Genomic DNA, 23,734 nt, shown 5'->3' with positions numbered 1-23,734 from the left:
CACAGACAGCAGGGCCTCTGTGTCTACTGCACAGCCCAAGACCATCTCTTGGCCCAATGTCCACAGAGGTCGGGAAACAAATGCCTAGGTTCCTTCCGGGAGATGACCCTAGAACTTACTGTTCCGGCTCCCCAACTCCTCCTGCCAGTCACACTGGAAATGGACTCCATACATTTCGCCTTCCAGGCCTTTGATCAAGGAGAAACTTCATTTCACAAGATCTAGTCAATCAATTCCAAATCCCTATGGTCCAGTTGACTTTCCCTCTGGTGATCTCTTCTGTCTATGGAGATCCATTTCCAAGCCAGGTTACCCAGACCATGGCACCGATAGCCTTAGGCACCTAGAAAAAAATCAATCTTCACATGATTTTCATATCCTGTATGTAGAACCATTCTACAAGCTATCATTTTTTCTAAGATCGATTACTGTAACTCTATCCTACTGGGCCTACCTTCCTCCTATACTAGACCCCTCCAGATGTTACAAAACGCTGCGGCAAGATTACTGACAAACTCCAGGAGGAGGGACCATATATCTCCAATCCTAAAAGATCTCCACTGGTTGCCTGTTCACTTTAGAATCCTCTACAAATCTCTTTCCATAATATACAAAACCATCCATCAACACACCCCACTCGACTTACAATTCCCATTCCAAATTTATAACTCCTCCAGACCAACAAGAGACACACTCAGAGGATCTCTTCAAGTGCCCCCAGCCAGAACTACCAAACACATTACCTTGAGAGATCGGGCCTTTTCAACAGCCGGCCCCCTTCTATGGAACTCCATCCCACCGGACCTTAGACAGGAGCCCAGCCTCCCAACCTTCAGGAAGAGACTTAAGACCTGGCTGTTTAAAAAAGCTTTCCCGGACACCGATTAATTCTATTCAGCCAGATTCTACCACTTCCACATGTAAAAATGTTATTACTAATGTAAATACCTATACCTAATGTTATTCTCTCCCTTTCCTTCTCTCCTCCCAGTTCTTTTACCTTGTTATTTGTAACTGCTTCCTTCTACACAAATAGGTTATTGAATTGTTCACTGTACACCCCTGTTATATGTAAACCGGCATGATGTGTTTGCAACATGAATGCCGGTATATAAAAATTTTAAATAAATAAATAAAATAAATATCCATCCATCACATCATACTAGGACTGCCATGGCTCCATCATCATCAACCCCATTTCGACTGGTGATGATGCCAGGGGGTTGGGGGATAGGGAAGGTGCTGGTGAGCCATGATGAAGTGAACCCAAAGCCAGGTATGCCATAACACCAGTAGTTCCCAACCTTTTTTGTATCATGTATCGTTGTTTCCAATGGTTTTCTGGACAAAGATGTTGAGGATCGATGCTCTGGGGCTTGATGTGTCAATGACATATTGATGATGCTGGGGCCTTATGCTTCAACAGCACAAACTAAGCTTTGGATACCAATGGGGTTTGATGTGTTGACGGCGCCAGCACATTCGAACCTCTGTGTATCTTTGGCGCTCACTGTTCTGGAGGGTCTGTAGAGTGGCACCTCCGTTTCTTTGACTCGTGTCAGCTATGTTTACTCAAAGTTGAGGATTTGGCCTGATCCACTGATGGAGAAAATATTTTAGAGAAGCTAGTACTCAACGCTATTCCTGGTGAGGCAGACAAGGCTGCACTTCAGAAAGGAGGACTGACTCTGGCTTCTCTGAGACTTACACAATTCTTCCTTTTTCCAGGCCCTGGACCTGTGTGTTCACAGGGACATTCGTCCACAATTAGAATAATTGGCTTCATTGTGGTTTGGACCCAGGCAATGGTATCAAAGGTTGTGTCCATCCATAACGGACATTTTCCTTCCACAGATATAGTCCTTAAACCCACTTACTGTGGCTTTCTTCTTAGCAGACATTCTGATAAAAAATTATTTTTTTTTTTTTTTTGGAAAAGTTAGCGCTGAAAAGTACTATTTTGGGGCTACTGAGGCAGCAAGGCAACTTAAAAGTTGAAAGCTTTGAAATTTTTTTCAGAAAAACAAAGATAGAAGTACACGTCTGTGTTAGTACTTGGATGAATAAAAGACTGAGGGGGCTCACGAGGCAATGCCTGAGCAGGAATTCCCACACATTCTCATTCTCTACTAGTTATGAGAGAGAGATTGGTTCAGTGCCACTGGATGACATCACCCTCATGTTATAGCTAATTCAGCCCTGCTTACTGATGGAAAATTTGATAAATTGTATATGGAATGGATAGTAATTAGGTATTAATTGTTTTAATAATTGTAGGATATTCCTGTGGAGAGATGATTAATATTACAGTCGAATCGGATAACTTTTTGGAGAATATGGATTGTGGACGGTGTGACAGGACAATATAAGAGGAGAAGACTATATTGAATTGTTTACAGTAGTATGCAATGGACAGGTTGAAAGAATACATATAAGAATAAGCTTAAGAAGATTATCTTGAATTGTATAAAGAATATATAAGTTTGGAGATAATAGTGTATCGACAAGGAATTGTATTTTTTAATGATGTGGATGGATGAAGAGTATGAATGTTATAGATAGTTTTTAATTGTTAGATAGGGATTTATGTATTTATATGAATAAATTTTGTTGTATTTAAAACTGATATTTTCTCTATGAGTAGGGGCATTATTGATGGAAAAAAACAGCATATTTGTGAGTACATGCTATTTTATGCATCAAACCCCTTTGAAAATGTACTCCTTAGTGAGATTATCTGTCAGCGTGCTTCTACCTATCTATCAGGCCTATCCTGTAAAGTGCGGCCGCGTTTACCCTGCTCCTAAGCCGCTTTTAACTCACGTTCCGGCCGCGTTAGCCCTTCCTGCGATCCCGAATCCCCTTTAACCTACTCCTACCGCGTCCTAAATTCCCCGGGTAACCCCTTCCGCCCGCGGCATGTATATTGCATGCAAACGAGCGAATTAGCTCGATATTGCATGCAAACGAGCCAATTAGCTATTCCCCTAGCATCCCGTAACCCGCGCCCCGACTAACGCTACCTTTCCCTGCCGTTTTGTCGCGCGTTTAACCTGCAAACTTACCGCCTACCCTGACCCAGGCGGTAGAGGCATGGGTAAGGGTAGGTGGCAAGCTTTCCCCCAGCCCCCGCTCACCTGCCCCGGCCGCGATCATGGGTGCCGGTCTCCGTGGCAGCCCCAGTCCTCTCCCCTCCTCCCGAAGCCAAAAAAAAAAAAGCTTTTTTTTGGCTTCGGGAGGAGGGGAGAGGACTGGGGCTGCCACGGAGACCGCTTTCCCCCGTGCAAGTAAGTTGTTTCGCCGCTTGTCTCTTCTCCCCCCTCCCGGAGCAGGGCGCAAAAAGCTGCCTTGCTCCGGGAGGGGGGGGGGGGGGAGAGATGACAGCGGCGAATCCAAAAAATAAGCGAAAAAAACTTAAAAGCTAAAAGTAAGTTGCTTCGCCACTGTCATCTCTTCTCCCCCCCTCCCGGAGCAGGGCGCGAAAAGCAGCCTTGCTCCGGGAGGGGGGGAGAGAGATGACAGCGGCGAAGCTTTCCCCCAGCCCGGACGCCGGCAAAAAACTTACTTTTTTGCAGCCAGCCATGAGCAGGAACACGATCTGGCCTGCCTTAGCTCCTCCCGACAAGATGGCCGCCTGCACGGGGAAAGCGTGCAATTGGCTGCTCAAGACGTTTCATTTCAAATGACATTTGAAATGACAGATACCAGCGTGGCGTGAAGCCTTAGGCCCGCGCACCCAGGATCCTGTATAGGCGCTCTATCCAGTATCCTGGGTTGCGCGGGCCTAAGGCTTTTCGGACGCGGCTTACATTTACATATAATTAGGCTTCAGGATCGAGCGGTAGGTGAGCTGCACTGTGCGGGCGGTAACCGCGGGTGCCGTAGGCACTAACGCAGCTCTTCCTACCGCTCGGTACTGGATAGGCCTGTATGCAAGAATGCTGGATCTCAGCTAGATCAGGATACAACAAATAAATATATTCTAAACACAGCAAAGTAACTAATAATGTTCGATGTATCAAATTGTTCTACTGTAAACCGGGATGAAGGCTAATTGCTAAACCTCGGTATATAAAAGCTCCGAAATAAATAAATAAATAAATATTGTTTGTCTGCTTGGAATGATTTGGGACGTGATACTGGGAACAGGGAATTGAGGTGCTGTTGCAATATTACATAGCTATAGAGAGATACACATGCACTCAAACAATGCAGAGGTTCTGAGATGTCCAGAAATTCAGTATTGTATTTCTTTGTTGCCACCCAGGAAAAGATGATCCACTATTGTGCCCAACCATATTTATTACTGCAGCATGATCAGAATATCCAGCAAAGGAAGAGAATGCAAAAAAAACAAAACAAAAAAAAAAACCACACAAAAAACCACAATGCAGGGAAAAAAGCAAGTTTGCTTACCGTAAACGGTGTTTCCGTAGATAGGATGAATTAGCCATGCTGTCATGGGAACTGTCCATCAGGGCCCAGGAGGCGGAGCTTCCTAAGCCAGAGTTTTGTGTCCTCTGCAGCTGCGCGTGTGTTCCCGCGCAGGAAAGTAACAGATTCTCCTCAGTCTGTAATTGAGCTTAGGCGTAACAGTAGAAGAAAAAGGTTCGACTAACAGGGAGGAGGGAGGGTCAGCATGGCTAATTCATCCTGCTATCTACGGAAACACAGTTTACGGTAAGCAAACTTGCTTTTTCCCTGTTGATAGCAGGGCTGAATTAGCCAAGCTGTCATGGGAGTCCCAAGCTCCCGATCATGCTATTAAATATGAGTCTTCACTGCCTCGTGATCATTTTCACTTTGTCATGGGATTGTTTACCTTGCAACCCCTTCGACTCTCCAGGCCTGGATATTTTCGGATCTAGAGACGACGCTCTCCTTGCGGTTGGGGCCTGGGTCTTCGATGGTCCCGGCGAGGAGTGAGCTTCGGAAGGGGGGGGGGGGGCATATGAGCCACCTTTATCCGATTGCAGACTTTGAATCTTCTGTGCCCGTTGATGCCGAGCCCGCGGAGACATTCGGCCGCAGTTTTCACAGTCAGCCTGAATGTGGTCGGGCCCGAGACACCTGAAACACCTATCATGTCCGTCTGTTACTGACATGATTTTTCCGCATGGGCACGGTTTAAATCCTGGATGACGGCTCTGCTTTTTTGACATTTTCTACTCTTAACAAAAAACTGCTGAGGAGAAGAAAGCTCTGCGCGCGATCCCACGTGCGGAAAAAAACAGACCAAGGAGAATCTGTTACTTTCCTGCGGAGGAACACACGCACAGCCACAGAAGTCACAAAACTCTGGCTTCTGCTTAGGAAGCTCCGCCTCCCGGGCCCTGATAGACAGTTCCCATGACAGCATGGTTAATTCAACCCTGCTATCAACAGGAAAAGTCTGGCCATAGTACCCACTCCCTCCCAATCCCACAGGGTTTTGAAAGAGAGAAGCTGCAGCCCTAACAGTGAGCCCATCCTTGGTATAGCGTGTACTTACACCAGATATTGCTAGCATAGGAAAATGGCTACTGCAACTGTTTACAGATACAGTATATCAATTACAGCATTAAAAGGAGCAATTTTTCATAGCCTGTCTAGGTGCAAAGATGGTGAATAGTTTTGAACCAGCAGACCTGGTATGCAAGTTTTCAAAAGAAAACTACCCATAGGCACAAAAGTTTCTGTGGAGTTGGTACCTATTTTTTCTGTGGCTGGAAGAAAAGTGGAGAGGGGCGGGAGTACGTTGCAGATTTGAACATGGTGTTCTGTTCACATTACTCTCGCAACCTAAACACATACCTCCCTTCAGGAACACTCCTTTTTAATGTGGCTAAAAGTATACATGATGTGAACCCCATGCATACCTTTATACCAATCCAAGGCAGACGATTTTTAGACAGGCCAATTTACCCAGATAAATGGCTTTGAAAACTGTCCTCTTAAAAAACAAAAATCTCACATGTGCTTGTTGGCTGTAATTAGCTTTAAAAACTGAATTTGATAAGCAGGACCCTTAAAGTGTAAAAATATAACTGAGCATACAATAGTGTATGAAAATGTTTCTATAAAAGAGGCCAAATGGCACATTTCTGCTTTAGCCTCTAGAAAAAAAATGACCTCTATCTACTGAACATATACAGCTGCAGTTCCAGCTTTCTCCCATAAGAGAGCAGCAGAGATGAAAATTACACGAGGACACCTGTCGCTCAACCATTCCCTGTGACATTGTCACCTATCAGAAATCTCTTTATGATTGTATAGCCAGGAATTTTATTCCACTTAGAAAATGTTTAGCTTAAATATTAGTTTTAAGTTATACTAATTTTGTTTTTTTGACCCAGCAGTTTTTACCTGTTCCTTTGGACTTCCAGCTGAATTGGAACCAGGGCTGAGATTTGGTATCATGAGCCTTCATTTATAACTACTTGGGGATTTCCCCCCTATTTTATAAGCTGCTACTCCCCACCCAACACACACATGTATATAGACTTATCATTGCAGTGTTGGTTCTTCGGCCCTCCGACATCCTCAAAAAAGATATAATTGCGATGGAGAAGGTACAGAGAAGGGCTACCAAAATGATAAGGGGAATGGAACAACTCCCCTATGAGGAAAGACTAAAGAGATTAGGACTTTTCAGCTTGGAGAAGAGACGACTGAGGGGGGGATATGATAGAGGTGTTTAAAATCATGAGAAGTTTAGAACGGGTAGATGTGAATCGGTTATTTACTCTTTCGGATAGTAGAAAGACTAGGGGGCACTCCATGAAGTTAGCATGGGGCACATTTAAAACTAATCAGAGAAAGTTCTTTTTTACTCAACGCACAATTAAACTCTGGAATTTGTTGCCAGAGGATGTGGTTAGTGCAGTTAGTATAGCTGTGTTTAAAAAAGGATTGGATAAGTTCTTGGAGGAGAAGTCCATTACCTACTATTAAAGTTCACCTAGAGAATAGCCACTGCCATTAGCAATGGTAACATGGAATAGACTTAGTTTTTGGGTACTTGCCAGGTTCTTGTGGCCTGGATTGGCCACTGTTGGAAGCAGGATGCTGGGCTTGATGGACCCTTGGTCTGACCCAGTATGGCATTTTCTTATGTTCTTATTATGGGCCCTGTTGGAACCAGCTTTTGTTTGAATACAGCAATGTGACCTTCCATTAGGGAGGATTATCCCATGATTTATATTCAACTCCCAACTTATTCAGCCCAAGGCAAGGTCTTGTCAATTAATGTTATCTGGGATAAAGCAAATGTTGCTTACCTGATGTAACAGGTGTTCTCACAGGACAGCAGGATGTTAGTCCTCACAAATGGGTGACAGCGAGGATGGAGCCCCAACCACGGAAAACTTCTATCAAAGTTTCAGGAACTTTGACTGGCCCCTACTGGGCATGCCCAGCACAGCACCAACCCTGCAGCCAGCAGGGGTCTCCCTTCAATCTTGTTTTCAAAGCTACAGGCAGTGCCGAAAAGATAAAATAAAAACGAACCCAACACCGCGGGGTGGCGGGCGGGTTTCATGAGGACTAACATCCTGCTGTCCTGTGAGAACACTTGTTACATCAGGTAAGCAACATTTGCTTTCTCACAGGACAAGCAGGATGGTTGTCCTCACAAATGGGTGAGTACCAAGCTGAGGATGTCCTGACTTGCACCAAATGTACCCAACGGCGTGCAACAGGCACAACAACTGGGGAGGAATTTGGTAAGGACATCCGCACCCTACCGGGAGGTGGAAGGGTGTTGGTACATCAAGTTGGAAAAAGGTTACGCAGGACAGATTGGCCGAAGATGGAATCTTGTCTTCCAGCTTTATCCAAACAATAGTGGGCTGCAAAGGTATGGAGGGAACTCCAGGTTGCAGCTTTGCAGATGTCAGGAAGCGGCACCAATCGAAGGTGTGCTACTGAAGTCGCCATGGCCCTCACAGAGTGTGCCTTAACACGGTCTTGGAAAGGAATGCCAGCTTGCTGATAGCAGAAGGAAATGCAGTCCGCCAACCAGGAGGAAAGAACCTGCTTACCCACAGGTTGTCCTAACTTGTTAGGATGGAAAGAGACGAATAATTGAGTGCTCTTCCTGTGAGAAACTGTATGGTCTAGATAAAAAGCTAGAGCTCGTTTACAGTCTAGGGTATGCAGAGTCTGTTCCCCTGAGTTGGAGTGGGGCCTGGGAAAGAAGATAGGTAGTATGATGGATTGATTGATATGAAATTCCGAAACTACCTTAGGTAAAAATTTAGGGTGAGTGCGGAGTACCGCCCGGTCCTGCAGGAGTTTAGTGTAAGGCGGATAGGTAACTAGGGCCTGTAATTCACTAACCCTGCGAGCTGAAGTGATAGCCAAAAGGAATAACACTTTCCATGTGAGATATTTTAGGTCACAGGAGTGGAGAGGTTCGAAAGGTGGTTTCATAAGGCGACCAAGAACCAGATTAAGGTCCCAAGATGGGGCCGGAGGGCGTAAAGGTGGCTTCAAATGGAGCAAGCCTTTAAGAAAACGCGTTACCAGGGGTTGTACTGAGATAGGGACACCCCCGATACCTTTATGGAAGGCGGCTACCACACTAACATGCATTCTAATGGAAGAGGTTTTTAGACCTGATTCTGACAGATGCCATAAATAGTCCAAGAATTTAGAGATTGGACAGGAAAGGGGATCAAGGGACTGAGAAGTGCACCATGATGTGTACCGTTTCCATTTGTATGAGTAAGATTTTCTTGTGGAAGGCTTTCGTGAAGCGATCAGGACACGAGAAACTGAATCCGAAAGGTTAAATGGCTGAAGGACTAACCTTTCAACATCCATGCCGTCAGTGACAAGGCTTGGAGGTTGGGATGGAGGAGGCATCCGTCGTTTTGAGTGAGCAGATGCGGGTCCATTCCCAGAGGAATGTGTCTGCGGATGGAGAGATCCTGTAGTATGGGAAACCACACTTGGCGTAGCCAGTGCGGTGCTATCAGGATCATAGTTCCTCTGTCCTGACGCAGTTTCACGAGAGTCTTCGACAGAAGAGGAAGTGGAGGGAATGCATAAAGCAGACCGGTTGTCCACGTGAGGGAGAACGCATCCCTTGGCCGAGAGTGCTGGCTCCGAATGAGAGAGCAGTAATTGTCCACTTTGTGGTTCTGAGGGGACGCAAAGAGGTCTATGTGGGGATAACCCCACTTGTGAAATAGAGAGGTCGCTACCAAGGGATTGAGTGACCACTCGTGTGGTTGGAAGACACGGCTCAGCTGGTCTGCCAATACATTGTCTGCTCCCGGTAAGTAGGTGGCCCTGAGGTACATGGAGCGGGAGAGGGCTTCCGCCCAAATCTGCGCAGCTTCCTGACACAGAAGGAAGGAGCCTGTGCCTCCCTGCTTGTTTATGTACCACATGGCCACCTGGTTGTCTGTTTGAATTAAGATTGCGTGGTTCGATAGGCAATCTTGAAAGGTCCTGAGAGCATAGCGGATTGCTCGCAGCTCCAGGAAATTTATCTGGTGTTTGGCTTCCTCTAGTGACCAGTATCCTTGAGTTTGCAGATTGTGTAGATGGGCTCCCCACCCGATGTTGGAAGCATCGGTGGTGAGGATTATCTGGGGATCTGGTGGAAGAAAGGACAAGCCCTGTAGGAGGTTGCATTGATTTGTCCACCAGGCAAGAGACAGACGGAGTGCGTCGGTGATTATAACAATGGAGGACAGAGGCTGAAGAGCTTGAGTCCATTGTAGTCGTAGAGTCCATTGTGTGACTCTCATGGCCAGACGGGACATGGGAGTTACTTGAACTGAGGAAGCCATATGTCCTAGTAGAATGAGGAATTGGCGAGCCGTGGCTGTGTGTTGAGACCGCAGCTGGCGAGCTAGGGACACTAGAGTCTTGGCCCGTTGATGAGGGAGGAAGGCTTTTGTTTGTAAGGTGTCCAAGTCTGCCCCAATGAAAGATAAGGTCTGAGATGGGACCAAGTAGGATTTCTCGTAATTGACAAGAAATCCTAGAGAGAGCAAAGTATGAATTGTTAGAGTCAGGGAGGACCGAGCTATTTGCTGGGTTGGGGCCCTGATTAACCAATCGTCCAGGTAGGGGTAGACGTGGACACCTTCCTTCCTGAGGAATGCTGCTACCACCACGAGGCATTTGGTAAAGACTGGTGGTGCAGACGCCAGGCCGAAAGGTAGTACACTGTATTGGTAGTGGTTTTGGCCTACTAGAAAACGCAGGTATTTGCGATGAGATTCTGTGATCGCAATGTGGGTATATGCATCTTTCAGGTCTAGAGAGCATAGCCAATCCCCTCTTTGCAGTAGAGGGAGCAGCGAGCCCAGGGTTACCATCTTGAACTTCTCCTTGGAAAGGTACTTGTTGAGGGCCCGTAGGTCTAGGATTGGACGAAGTCCTCCTGACCTTTTTGGTATCAGGAAGTACCTGGAATAGAACCAGAGTCATTGTTGTAAGGGAGGAACGGGTTCTATAGCGTTTGACTGTAGGAGAAGAGAAACTTCCTGCTCTAAAAGAACAGAGTGATCGGTGAGTCTCCACGCCTGTAAAGGTGGGGAGTCGGCAGGAAGGGATAGGAAGTTGAGGTGGTAACCCTGTGCAATGATTGCTATCACCCATTGATCTGTGGCACAGCCGTCCTCCTACCGGTATAGCTGGAAGAGGGGTTTGGCAACTGCTCTCTAAGTGAAAGTCAAAAACCCGCCGCAGGGCCCGGTTGTGGAGCTGCTGCAGGCTTTTGTTTACGAGTCTGGCGAGGCTGAGTCTTATGGTAAGACCGTGCAGGCCTAGGCTTGGTTGATGGGGGATAATACTTTCGTGGCCTAAAGAAAGACTTCTTGGAGTCCTTTCTAAAGGGCTGTTTAGAAGGCAAGTCAGGAGGAATGGATGAGAGCTGTTTAAGTGTCTCATGATGATCCTTCAATTCAGCAACAATTTGTTGAATTTGCTCACCAAACAAATTATCCCCTAGGCAGGGTAAATCAGAGAGCCTGTCCTGAACTTCTGGACGAAGGTCAGATGATTTAAGCCAAGCCCAACGTCTGGCAGAGATGGCCGTAGCAGAAATTCTAGTGGAAGCATCAAAGATGTCATAGGCTGTTCGTATTTCATGCTTCCCAGCTTCAAACCCTTTATTTAGAAGGGATTGAAGCTGTGGCTGGAACTGTTCAGGCAAGGCATCAATGTATTCCTGCATCTGTTTCAGGATGACCCTATTATATTGAGTCATATAAAGTTGATAAGAAGCTATTCTGGAAATCAGCATAGCTCCATGATATACCTTCCTACCTATACTATCTAGGAATTTGTTTTCCTTAGTAGGAGGTATGGAAGAGTGTGGCTTTAGTCACTTAGCTTTCTTTTGAGCTGATTCTACGACTACAGAATGATGGTCTAACTGAGGTTTTTGAAAACCAGGTGCTGACTGTACAAGATATGTAGAGTCAGCTTTTTTGTTGACCGGGGAAACAGATCCGGGAGATTCCCAATTCTTTTTAAGAAGGTCTAGAAAAACCTGATGAATGGGATTAGAAGTGATGACTTTCGGGGCATCCAAAAATTGGAGCAATTCCATCATCTGGTGCTTGTCATCTTGTTCAGATTGAAGTTGGAATGGGACCAACTCTGACATTTCCTTCACAAAATTTATGAAAGAGAGGTCCTCAGGGGGAGAACGCTTTCTACTCTCCGCAGGAGAGGGCGGTGAAGGCAAATCATCGGTGTCAGTAGAGGTATCATCACCCCAAGTATCATAGGGATCTGGATGATGACCTGCAGGACCTTGAGGGGGCTGAACCCCTGAAGGCCCAGGTTGAGGTTCCAAAATATCGGCTGAAATCACCGGGGGCATCGAGAAAATCCTCGATGGAATCGGTGTCGGCATCGGAAACCTCGGTGGAGCAGAGGTGCGTATCGCCCCCGAAGAAGAAATCGGTGGCGAGGGACGACCTGGCATCGATTGAACAATTCCCGAAGGGGGAATTCGATACGGTGTTTCTCCACTTGATGATAAACCTGTCGGTGACAGCGGTCTTACCGGTGTCGGTGACTCAGGTATCACCGGTGGAAGGGCTGTCATGAGCGCCTCCATCCGGTGTAGCAGCGGTGCCAGTTCTGCTGCAATCGGCTTGGTGACCGGTTCCACTCTCGGTGCCGGAGTCGGTGCCGGAGAAGTCTGGAACCGTAGCATCGCCTTGTCGATGGCCTCCTGGACCAGCCGGTCCAGTTCTGCCCGGAGACCAGGGGTAACAAGACCCGGCTCGACGGGAGAGGGAGGCTGAGGCTGAGCCGGAGGGACCACCGTCACCGGTGGGATCGCGGCTCCCAAACCCCGAGGGGGTGAGGGTTGCCTCGGTGCCTGCGAAACAGTAGTGGACGGTGCCACTTCTGATCGAGACTTTTTTGGCGGTGGCTCGGTCGGTGCTGAGGTCGATGACGTCGATTCCTCAACAGGCCGAGACTTGACGTAGATGGCGATGTTTTTCTTTCCGATCCCCTCGATCGTCAGGGGAAGGAACGGGAGTCGATGGCCGCGAAGTCATCGATGGCGGACGGTCACCGAAGGGTTGTCGATGATGATGAGACCTCGACAGTGCCGGTTCCGATGACGTCGATGCAATCGATGGCGTTGGGGTACGAGCTTGGAAGAGGAGCCCCATCTTCTCCATTCTGGCTTTGCGACCCTTTGGTGTCATTAGGGCACATTTGGTGCAAGTCAGAACATCATGCTCACTCCCTAAACACAAAACACAGACTCTTTGAGGGTCTGTGATTGACATAGTTCGGGTACAGTCCGGACACCGACGGAACCCCGACGCCATGGCGAAAAGCCAAAAATTTAGCCGCGGGACTGTCGACTGCCAACGGGCCTCAAGGGCCAAACTCGACGGAAGTCGACCAAACGACGGCAAAAACTTACCGAAGTTCCGCGGACCGAAAAATTTGTCGAAGGGAGACCCCTGAGGGGCAAATTTTTCTTCAGAATTAATTATTCGAAATTCCTGTCAGGAACGTGGTTAAGAGCACTTCTACCGCGTGGCTACTGCTGCGCGGAAAAAAAAAAGACTGAAGGGAGACCCCTGCTGGCTGCAGGGTTGGTGCTGTGCTGGGCATGCCCAGTAGGGGCCAGTCAAAGTTCCTGAAACTTTGACAGAAGTTTTCCGTGGTTGGGGCTCCATCCTCGATGTCACCCATTTGTGAGGACAACCATCCTGCTTGTCCTGTGAGAAAAGTTGATCAACTGTCATGAATGTACACTTTTCAAATTACATTTCAATAGAATCAGTTGAATATACAGTAATGCTTGACCAATCGCTAGAAACTGAAGCAAAATTAATGAAAATAAACAGAAACAAAAAACAGCAAGTAGAAGGATTAGCTCTGAAAAAACAAGCCAATCCTCCTTGCAAGGGAGAGAGATCAGTCGAAGGGCCAGTTTTGGGAAGGAGAATGCATAAGGCATGAGCCTTAGTGGAGTCTATACCCTAAGGCCAGCAAGTGCATAACAATGCACAATACAGTGCGCTAGCCAAATGGACAATGAATAGTTGTGGACTATGACGATGTGGCAGAGTTCTCTTTCAACAATAAACCAATGTTCTCTTACAATCCAATAAATGAAAGTCTTGGAAAAAATGGATAACAGATGACCTTATTTATATGAAAAGCTGACACCCCTTTTGGTAGAAGCTTTGGGCCGGCGCTAATTTCTGACAGTAAAATGTGCGGCTTGGCTGCACATTTTGCTTTCTGAATCGCGCGCACATACCTAATAGCGCCATCAACATGCATTTGCATGTTGAGGGCACTATTAGGTGCCGCAGGTTGGATGCGTGTTTTCCTCCCCTTACTGAATAAGGGGTAAGGGAAAACGCGCGTCCAATAGCAGGCTAACAGTGCGCTCCATTGGAGGGCACTGTACTGTATCGGCCTGTTGGTTTGGGAGCAATTATTTATTTACAGTGCCTCACAAGTGCATAAGTCAGCATGGCTTTACCCAAGGCAAGTCTTGCCTCACTTTTTTGAAGGAGTTAATAAACATGTGGATAAAGGTGAACCGGTAGATGTAGTGTACTTGGATTTTCAGAAGGCATTTGACAAAGTTCCTCATGAGAGGCTTCTAGGAAAAGTAAAAAGTCATGGGATAGGTGGCGATGTCCTTTCGTGGATTGCAAACTGGCTAAAAGACAGGAAACAGAGAGTAGGATTAAATGGACAATTTTCTCAGTGGAAGGGAGTGGGCAGTGGAGTGCCTCAGGGATCTGTATTGGGACCCTTACTTTTCAATATATATATATAAATGATCTGGAAAGAAATACGAGTGAGATAATCAAATTTGCAGATGATACAAAATTGTTCAGAGTAGTTAAATCACAAGCAGATTGTGATAAATTGCAGGAAGACCTTGTGAGACTGGAAAATTGGGCATCAAAATGGCAGATGAAATTTAATGTGGATAAGTGCAAGGTGATGCATATAGGGAAAATAACCCATGCTATAATTACACAATGTTAGGTTCCCTATTAGGTGCTACAACCCAAGAAAGAGATCTAGGCGTCATAGTAGATAACACATTGAAATAGTCTGTTCAGTGTGCTGCGGCAGTCAAAAATGTTGGAAATTATTAGAAAGGGAATGGTGAATAAAACGGAAAATGTCATAATGCCTCTGTATCGCTCCATGTTGAGGCCGCACCTCGAATACTGTGTACAATTCTGGTCGCCGCATCTCAAAAAAGATATAATTGCGATGGAGAAGGTACAGAGAAGGGCTACCAAAATGATAAGGGTAATAGAACAGCTCCCTATAAGGAAAGACTAAAGAGGTTAGGACTTTTCAGCTTGGAGAAGAGACGGCTGAGGGGGGATATGATAGAGGTGTTTAAAATCATGAGAGGTCTAGAACGGGTAGATGTGAATCGGTTTTTTACTCTTTCGGATAATAGAAAGACTAGGGGGCACTCCATGAAGTTAGCGTGTGGCACATTTAAAACTAATTGGAGAAAGTTCTTTTTCCCTCAACGCACAATTAAACTCTGGAATTTGTTGCCAGAGGATGTGGTTAGTGCAGTTAGTATAGTTGTGTTTAAAAAAGGATTGGATAAGTTCTTGGAGGAGAAGTCCATTATCTGCTATTAATTAAGTTGACTTAGATAATAACCACCGCTATTACTAGCAATGGTAACATGGAATAGTCTTAGTTTTTGGGTACTTGCCAGGTTCTTATGGCCTGGATTGGCCACTGTTGGAAACAGGATGCTAGGCCTGATGGACCCTTGGTCTGACCCAGTATGGCATGTTCTTATGTTCAGTGTTCAAGATGGTGTGTCTTTTCCTTAGCTTTCCTATGTTTTGTAGTGGAACGCGTCGAATGCATCGATGGTTCACCCAACACTCCATGGTGCATCAAGACTGATGCCCAAGTCTGCATCGGGAGTGTCGAAGCGCCAGAGCCCTGCTTCGGATGCGTCGAGTGATGATGTGCGTCAGCCGATGCAAGATGCTCCTCCTGCCATGTCTAGTCCAGCGCGCCCCTCCATGTTGCTGCAGGGTCAACAACGTACCCTGGGTGCAGGCGGAGTTGGGAGTTGCCTTTTTTTGGGGCAAATTGTGGGAATGCTCCCTGACCTTACCTCTGCTCTTCAAGATTTTAGCTTTGGAGGATGGTTGTAGGGAGAAGGCCCTTTTCACACTCCCTTTGTCCATTTTGGCTCCTGGCCCGGCGAAGAATGGATTGATCGCTGCGAGGCTTAAGAGCCCAATGCAGCATGGTCTCCTTTCTTTAGGCGGACGATCTTAGCTGCCCTCTGACGCTGGGCTCTGGGGGACATTCTCCCACAATCCCGATAGGCCACCATTTCATGATCAGGTCCAAGGTATAAATAACAATAGTTATGTCCATCTGTTACGAACATCTGTTACGATCGTGCGAGGCCTGCGCAGCCGGCACAGAGACCCACCGGGGTAAGGCCCTGATCGCACCCTTGCCCCCGGCAGCCCCCAGCGCTGACCACGAGGCACAGAGCCGCGAACCGAGGCGCCACCCTCAGCCCTCCTCCGGGCCGTGAAGCAGCCAATCCGAGCCCGCACAAGCCGCCAATAGCAGCAGGGCCAGGAGCCCTTTAAATCGACCACAGCGCCTAGGCGTCGCACGCCAAGCGTCGCACGCCTAAGGAGCACGACAAAGGGGCCAGCCCCTTTGTCTCGCCCCTTCGTTGCAGCCCCAAGGAGCCCCGATCACCACCCAGGGAGTTCCAACAAACAAACAAAGGCCCCATGCAGACGACACCACCCACCTGCGGATAACTACAGCTACTTGAAACTCCACTAACATACAACCACATCTTCGAAGCCTAGGATCAAGGAGGACCTTTTACAGACTGTTCAAATAGCCCCGAGACCAATGGTGAGTCAGTAACTATCGTTCACATCTCTCGTTTGGCTCCCCAAGAACTATTTGACTCATGTAACCTTTTTTCCCTAGGATTTCTACCCACTATCTATTCTACAAGACTGTCTAAGAATATGTATATGGTCAACAATACCATTTAAATCATAACATCAATCGGCCTCCTAATTTGCTATTCTCCTATCCCAAAACAACAGTCTACCATTTTCTCTTATGCTAATGTCACCTGCTGATGTCTCAATTGTAAAAGTGAATAGTCTATGTTAATGTTGTCCTAACATCCCTACTCCCTGCAGTAAACAATCTTACTACTCACACCCATCAACCACCTACCATACTGCAACCCATCCACTAATCAGCAATATGGGTTATCAACACATCCAACACATTCCCACCATTACACACTTCTACACTTCATATAAAGTGATCCGAGACACCTACCAAACCATACAACACAGATCACTTATACCCGTAATGGCCTCTCCCCTTACACAACTGATAGGCTTAATGACCTTCTCTATTCTACTTCTAAATGCTCAATCTATTGTAAAGAAAACCACCCTACTATATGACATACTTACTGACGAATCTCCTGACATATGTGCCATCACAGAATCCTGGTTAAAGGATACTGATACTGCATTAATTAACCAATTCCCCACAGACCTATATAGCATCTTCTCCATTCCCAGACCCAAAAAGAAAGGGGGTGGACTACTCCTTGCAGCCAAAAAGAGATTCAACTTCTCTCTTCAATCTACTCCCCCCCCACCTAAACTAGAGATCAGCATCTTTAGATCCAGCTCTCTCCAACTCTGTTTAATCTACGCCTCCCCTGGCATCCTAGAAAAGAACCCCTCCCCCCTCATAGAATACATCTCTAAACACATAAACATTGCTAACCCAGCCATCATTCTCGGAGATTTCAATCTCCATGTTGACTGTGACCCCCTCTCCCCATCATGCGAAACCATATTGACAGCTATGAATGCCCTTGGTTTCAGACAGATGGTGACTAACCCCACACACAAAGCGGGTCATACCCTTGACCTTATATTTACCAACACCTTAATCCAAGCTGACCACCCCATCTGTACGCCCATTCCCTGGTCAGATCACTACCGTATCGATACATGGTGCACTATACAAGATTCCCCCCAAACCTCACAACCTACAAAAACAATCAGTTTCCGAAAACAGGCTAAAACCGAAGATATAATAGACGCCCTCTCAGAGGAACTACCTAACCTAGACCTTACAGATGCTAACTCCTCCACCTCTTCATGGTTCCAAATCACCACCAACATAGCAGATAAACTCTGCCCCTCTCAAACAAAAAAAATCAACTTAGAAAAGAATAACAAAAAACCATGGTATGTAAATGAACTTAAAACCATGAAACTGAATCTTCGTAAATTAGAAAAAACCTGGCGAAGGAACCACCTCCCTACTACACTATCACAGTTTCGCACCCAATTACACGCATACCGAAAAGCCACAGAAAAAGCAAAGAAAGATTTCTATGCCACAAGAATCCATCAATTCCAGTTCAACCCACAAGCCCTCTTCCAATATGTAAACAGCCTCATTACATCCCAAGACAGATGTAATCCTGACAATGACGATGAAACAAAATGTGAGAATCTAGCATCTTACTTCCTCTCTAAAGTGGAAACCATTATGGCACGCTTCACAGCTCATTCTGGCTCCCCAAACTCACCTACACCTAAAAACACCCCAATAAACTGCACCAATCAAAACACACAATCACACCCACACACGAAAAACCCAAACTCCTCACTATTGAACTTCGAAAACACATCTGCACTAGAAATTGAAACCACTCTCAAAAAAATCAAACCTGCCTATCACCCCTCAGACAACCTGCCTACCAAAATATTACTCACAAGCCCAGCTACTACAGCCAAACACATCGCAAACATTCTGAACAAATCCATTACCCTAGGCCAAGTCCCAAAGCAACTCAAGCACGCCATTATCAAACCCACTCTCAAAAAACCTAATTTGGATCCTAACGAACTAGCCAACTATCGCCCAGTATCAAACCTCCCTTTCCTCTCCAAAATACTGGAAAAGATTATCAACAAACAACTCACTGAATACATTGATGAACACAACATACTCTCCACATCTCAATATGGTTTTCGCAAACACCATAGTACAGAAACACTACTCATCACCCTCTCAGAATCTATACTTAAAGCCATGGACAACGGACAATCCCACATACTTGCACTATTAGATATCTCTGCAGCATTTGATACCGTCAACCACCTCACACTCATCAAACGCCTCATGGAAATTGGCATTGCTGGCACAGCCCTACTATGGTTCCAATCATACCTTAGTGACAGAAGCTACAGTGTAAAAATTGGTTGTAACAAATCTAACCCTGTCAAACTATCTCAAGGAGTACCACAGGGTTCATCCCTCTCTTCTACACTCTTTAATATATACCTCCTCCCCCTCTGCCAACTCCTCTCGAAACTGGGTATCCAGCACTTTATATATGCTGACGACGTGCAGATACTCATCCCTATTAATGATTCCATTGCAAACGCAATGAAGATCTGGAACTCTGCGCTATCTGAGATAAATAAACTGCTCTCCGATAATTTCCTTGCACTCAATACTAACAAAACAGAGCTACTCATTCTCTCCCCTCCTAACAACCCTTCACGCAGTCTCTCCCCCACACCCTCACTACCCAGTTGCCCTCCTACCCTACTAGTCCGCAACCTTGGCATTATGATAGACGATCAGTTTAATCTCAAAAAATTCATTTCAGCCACCATAAAAAGCGGATTCTTCAAACTCCACACCTTGAAGAGAATCAAACCTCTTCTTCATACCTCTGACTTCCGCACAGTTCTGCAAGCTATGATCCTGTCCAAACTTGATTATTGCAACGCTATCCTCCTAGGCTTACCAAAAAATACCCTACAACCTCTACAGTTATTACAAAATGCTGCAGCACGCATCCTTACCAACACTCACCGTCATGACCACATTACTCCCGTCCTTCAATCATTACATTGGCTCCCTGTAACCTCCAGGATAGTATATAAAGTACTCACGCTCATACACAAAGCCATTCATAACCATGACATGCAATGGTTCCCTGAACATCTCCTGCTTCACACTCCGACAAGACCCACAAGAACGCATCACCTGGCCAAACTCCAGATACCCTCTCCAAAGTTCATGAAGCATACCACCTTTAGAGAGCGATCTTTCATCATCGCAGGAACCGCCCACTGGAATAAAATGCCTTCCCAATTACGCCAGGAACCTTGCCTCAAAAAATTCAAGCACAATCTCAAAACATGGCTGTTCAAACTAGCATACCCTGACTAACGAACTGACTTTCCCCTAAGATATGACATGACCGCCCAACCGACCGCCCACCTGACCCTCGCCCTTTCTCTTTTCTCTCCCTACCCAATTGACCCTCGCCCTTTATATCTCCTCTCCCCTCCTCCCAACCTCTATAGGTCTTCTCCTCGTCTTCCCCTTCCATCTATTACTTCACCCTGCTAATTATCCTGATTGCTTTATATAACTTTATTGTTAAAACTAACATGTACATTTGTATATTTCTCGCATTATCATCCCCTGCCCTATTATCCGCTACCTGTTAATGTTATTATTGTAAAGCTTGTTGCTAAGTTATTATTATTATTATTATTATTATTGTAAAGCTTGTTGCTAAGTTATGTTACATTGTGAACCGAGGTGATGTTTTGCAAACGTGCCTCGGTATATAAGAAACCCTTAAATAAATAAATAAATAAATAAATGATTTTGCCACATTGGCAAAATATGAAACCGGGGGCTTTAGGAGCCATATTAGCACTGAAAAGTGCTGTTGGGGTTCACCAATAGTGAAGCAGAGAGTAGAAGAGAAGAGATTCTTAAAAGGAGAAGAATCCGCACCCAATTGCTGCACGGAAAAGGCAAGAACTGAGAAAAGATCGTTGACCACGCAGGAAGGCACCATGTAGGCATGCAGCAGCAAAGCTTTGCTACTGCTAGGAGAAGTTCCCGCCAAGAGCTGCCAGGGGGCACTCCCAGAAAGCATGGCTAATTCAGCCTGCTTATTGTGGAAAAAAAGCAAATTCTGCTACAGCTGCAAAAGTTACAGCAAACAGAGGGTCCTCACATTAATAGATACACACACAAAAGCTCATGCAATATTACAGCAAACTCAGGGCCCTAACATTAATACAAACACACACAAAGAAGAGCTCCTGTGATATTGCTCATAGGGTTACACTCACCAGACTGATCAATCTTCTCATTGCATAGTCATGTGAGCAAATACATTCACAGGGATCAAATCCTCCTTCTGCCATGATTACTTAGGTAACTCCCCTTGCCCTAGAGAAAAAAAAACAAACAGGAAAATCAACTGATTGACAAGAAAAGCTTCTGCAGAAAATAATATCCAAACTCTTCAATGATTACATATATATATATATATATATATATATATATATATATATATATATATATATATATATATATATATATATATATACATATATATATATATACATACATACACACACACATATATATATTGGTCTGACCCGGTATGGCATGTTCTTATGTTCATAGATATAGATATATATCTATATATCTATATCAATATATATCTATATCTATATCTATGAACATAAGAACATGCCATACCGGGTCAGACCAAGGGTCCATCAAGCCCAGCATCCTGTTTCCAACAGTGGCCAATCCAGGCCATAAGAACCTGGCAAGTACCCAAAAACTAAGTCTACTCCATGTTACCGTTGCTAGTAATAGCGGTGGTTATTATCTAAGTCAACTTAATTAATAACAGATAATGGACTTCTCCTCCAAGAACTTATCCAATCCTTTTTTAAACAAAGCTATATACTAACTGCACTAACCACATCTTCTGGCAACAAATTCCAGAGTTTAATTGTGCGTTGAATGAAAAAGAACTTTCTCAGATTATTTTTAAATCTGCCACATGCTAACTTCATGGAGTGCCCCCTAGTCTTTCTATTATCCCAAAGAATAAAAAACAGATTCACATCTACCCGTTCTAGACCTCTCATGATTTTAAACACCTCTATTATATCCCCCCCTCAGCCGTCTCTTCTCCAAGCTGAAAAGTCCTAACCTCTTTAGTCTTTCCTCATAGGGTAACTGTTCCATTCCCTTTATCGTTTTGGTCACCCTTCTCTGCACCTTCTCCATCGCAATTATATCTTTTTTGAGATGCGGCGACCAGAATTGTACACCGTATTCAAGGTGCAGTCTCACCATGGAGCGATACAGAGGCATTATGACATTTTCCGTTTTATTCACCATTTCCTTTCTAATAATTGCCAACATTTTGTTTGCTTTTTTGACTGCCGCAGCACACTGAACCGACAATTTCAATGTGTTATCCACTATGACGCCTAGATCTCTTTCTTGGGTAATAGCACCTAATATGGAATCTAACATTGTGTAACTATAGCATGGATTATTTTTCCCTATATGCATCACCTTGCACTTGTCCACATTAAATTTCATCTGCTATTTTGATGCCCAATTTTCCAGCCTCACAAGGTCTTCCTGCAATTTATCACAATTTGCATTACATTACATATATGAGCATTACATTACACTATGTAATGCTCATATATGTGCCGTCTTATAATGCTGTATAATGCTCACTTCTCTCTCCTAGATTTTTCCTCTGTGTCACCAACTCCCTCTTCTTTTCCTTTCTTAGCTTCTCTTACCTACTTCAGGTCTACAGTGCCTTTGAAATAACTTATCATGCCCTCCCTGGCTGCATGGTCTATGAACTATGTCTGCACTTTTTCTCTACAAAGTGCTATGTAGTGCAAAGTGGGCTATATACCGTAGTTCACTGACTAGAAACTCCTGGATTTCAAAAACATCAACTTTGTTAAATTGGAGAAGTACTTTAAGGAGACTCTGGACAAGTGGAAGGAAGTAGATGAAGTAGAAAAGCTGTGGGCTAAATTAAAAAGGGGCTACATAAAGGGCAAGAAATCTTATGTTGGGAAAATCAGTAAAGGTAAGAAGGAAAATACGGTTAAGCATAAGGGTAAAATCATTAACTTTCAGAAAAATTAAAGGATCTCAACAAGAGAACAGGGAAGAATATCTGGTAAAGATGAAAGCACAGAGAAGGTGAAGGCAGAAGAAAGGACTTGCAGTTAATGCAGTAAAGTGAGGTGATTTTTTCAGGTATGTCAGTGAAAGGAGGAAGTGCAGATGTTGGACTGTAAGACAGAGAAGAAGAGGGGTACAGTGTAAAGGTGAAAAAGAAAAAGCAGAAATGGCAAACAAAAACGTGTTCAGTATTCACTGAAGAAGGGATTGAAGGAGGACTGTTGATAGTTGGCAGGGATATGTATAGTAGTTGGGTAGATGACACACCGTTTACAGAATAGGTTTGGCTGGGAGCACTGAGAGGAGAGGATCACCTTGCTGGTGGCTGAAAGGAATCAGTAAGTTTTTGCTTGGGACATTGTCTTTTTTAAAAGTATTGGGGCAAAGTTAATTATTTGGGAATATTATTTAGTGTGTTTATGTGTTTGTGCTTTTAATAGTCAGTAAGACAGCGAATAAACAGAAGTTAGACTGTTTGTATTTTTAAATAGTCAATCAGTAAGGCAGAGAGTAAGCAGAAATTAGAGTGTATTTAAAAAAAAACAAAGTAGCCAAAATCTAGAAATAAGCTAGGAGCAGTGTATATCTAAGTAAAAAGGTTGAAAAGTTCAGTTACTCACCTTGGAAAGGTGTTGAGGTAGTGATTTGGTTTGATTAGGTTCAAAAATTGTTAATCAAGAGACCAGTGAGTCACTCTGGCTGACTAACTGTAGTTAGACTGTTTGTATTTCCCAATCCTACCACCCGTCACCCACCCACCCCTAGCTCATCCTTTAATTTATAGGCAGGTGAAACTTACCAAATAAAAAACCCTTAATGAGAGTTTGATCACTCCTCTGTAGGCCACTACTAGACATATACGGCTCGATACTGTAAGGCCGCGGTAGAAACAGTGCGGCAGTGTCAGGCGCACCCTTCCTCCCCGCACGCACAGTTCTCTTGACCTAGCGCCTGATACTCTCTTCTAATTGAATGCAAATGCATGTCGCGGCTGTGAAGCGTTAGGGAAGGGTTATGCCCGCGCAACCCATTTTACTGTATAGGCGCTTAATACAGCGCCTATACAGTAACCTGGGTGCGCTGGTACCTGTCATTTCAAATATCATTTCAAATGACAGGCACCAGGAAGTGTAAAAAACAAAATTTTTAAATACCT

General features: G+C 45.0%; 1 protein-coding gene across 3 annotated transcripts in view; it reads right to left on the bottom strand.

The window, feature by feature from the left end:
* Window positions 1–23,734, bottom strand: part of SMIM14 (small integral membrane protein 14) — a 235,850-nt gene that overhangs the window by 162,363 nt on the left and 49,753 nt on the right. For all 3 annotated transcript variants that reach the window (XM_029589231.1, XM_029589240.1, XM_029589248.1), the window contains one exon: window positions 20,688–20,787. In XM_029589231.1, the coding sequence (XP_029445091.1) occupies window positions 20,688–20,762 (75 nt within the window). In that variant the 5' untranslated portion in view covers window positions 20,763–20,787. The remainder of the gene's footprint in view (window positions 1–20,687; window positions 20,788–23,734) is intronic.

The sequence above is a fragment of the Rhinatrema bivittatum genome, chromosome 1 (assembly GCF_901001135.1).
Source record: "Rhinatrema bivittatum chromosome 1, aRhiBiv1.1, whole genome shotgun sequence".
Lineage (NCBI taxonomy): Eukaryota > Metazoa > Chordata > Amphibia > Gymnophiona > Rhinatrematidae > Rhinatrema > Rhinatrema bivittatum.
The sequence above is the reverse complement of the archived record's forward strand: the minus strand, read 5'-3'. Positions and strand labels throughout refer to the sequence as shown.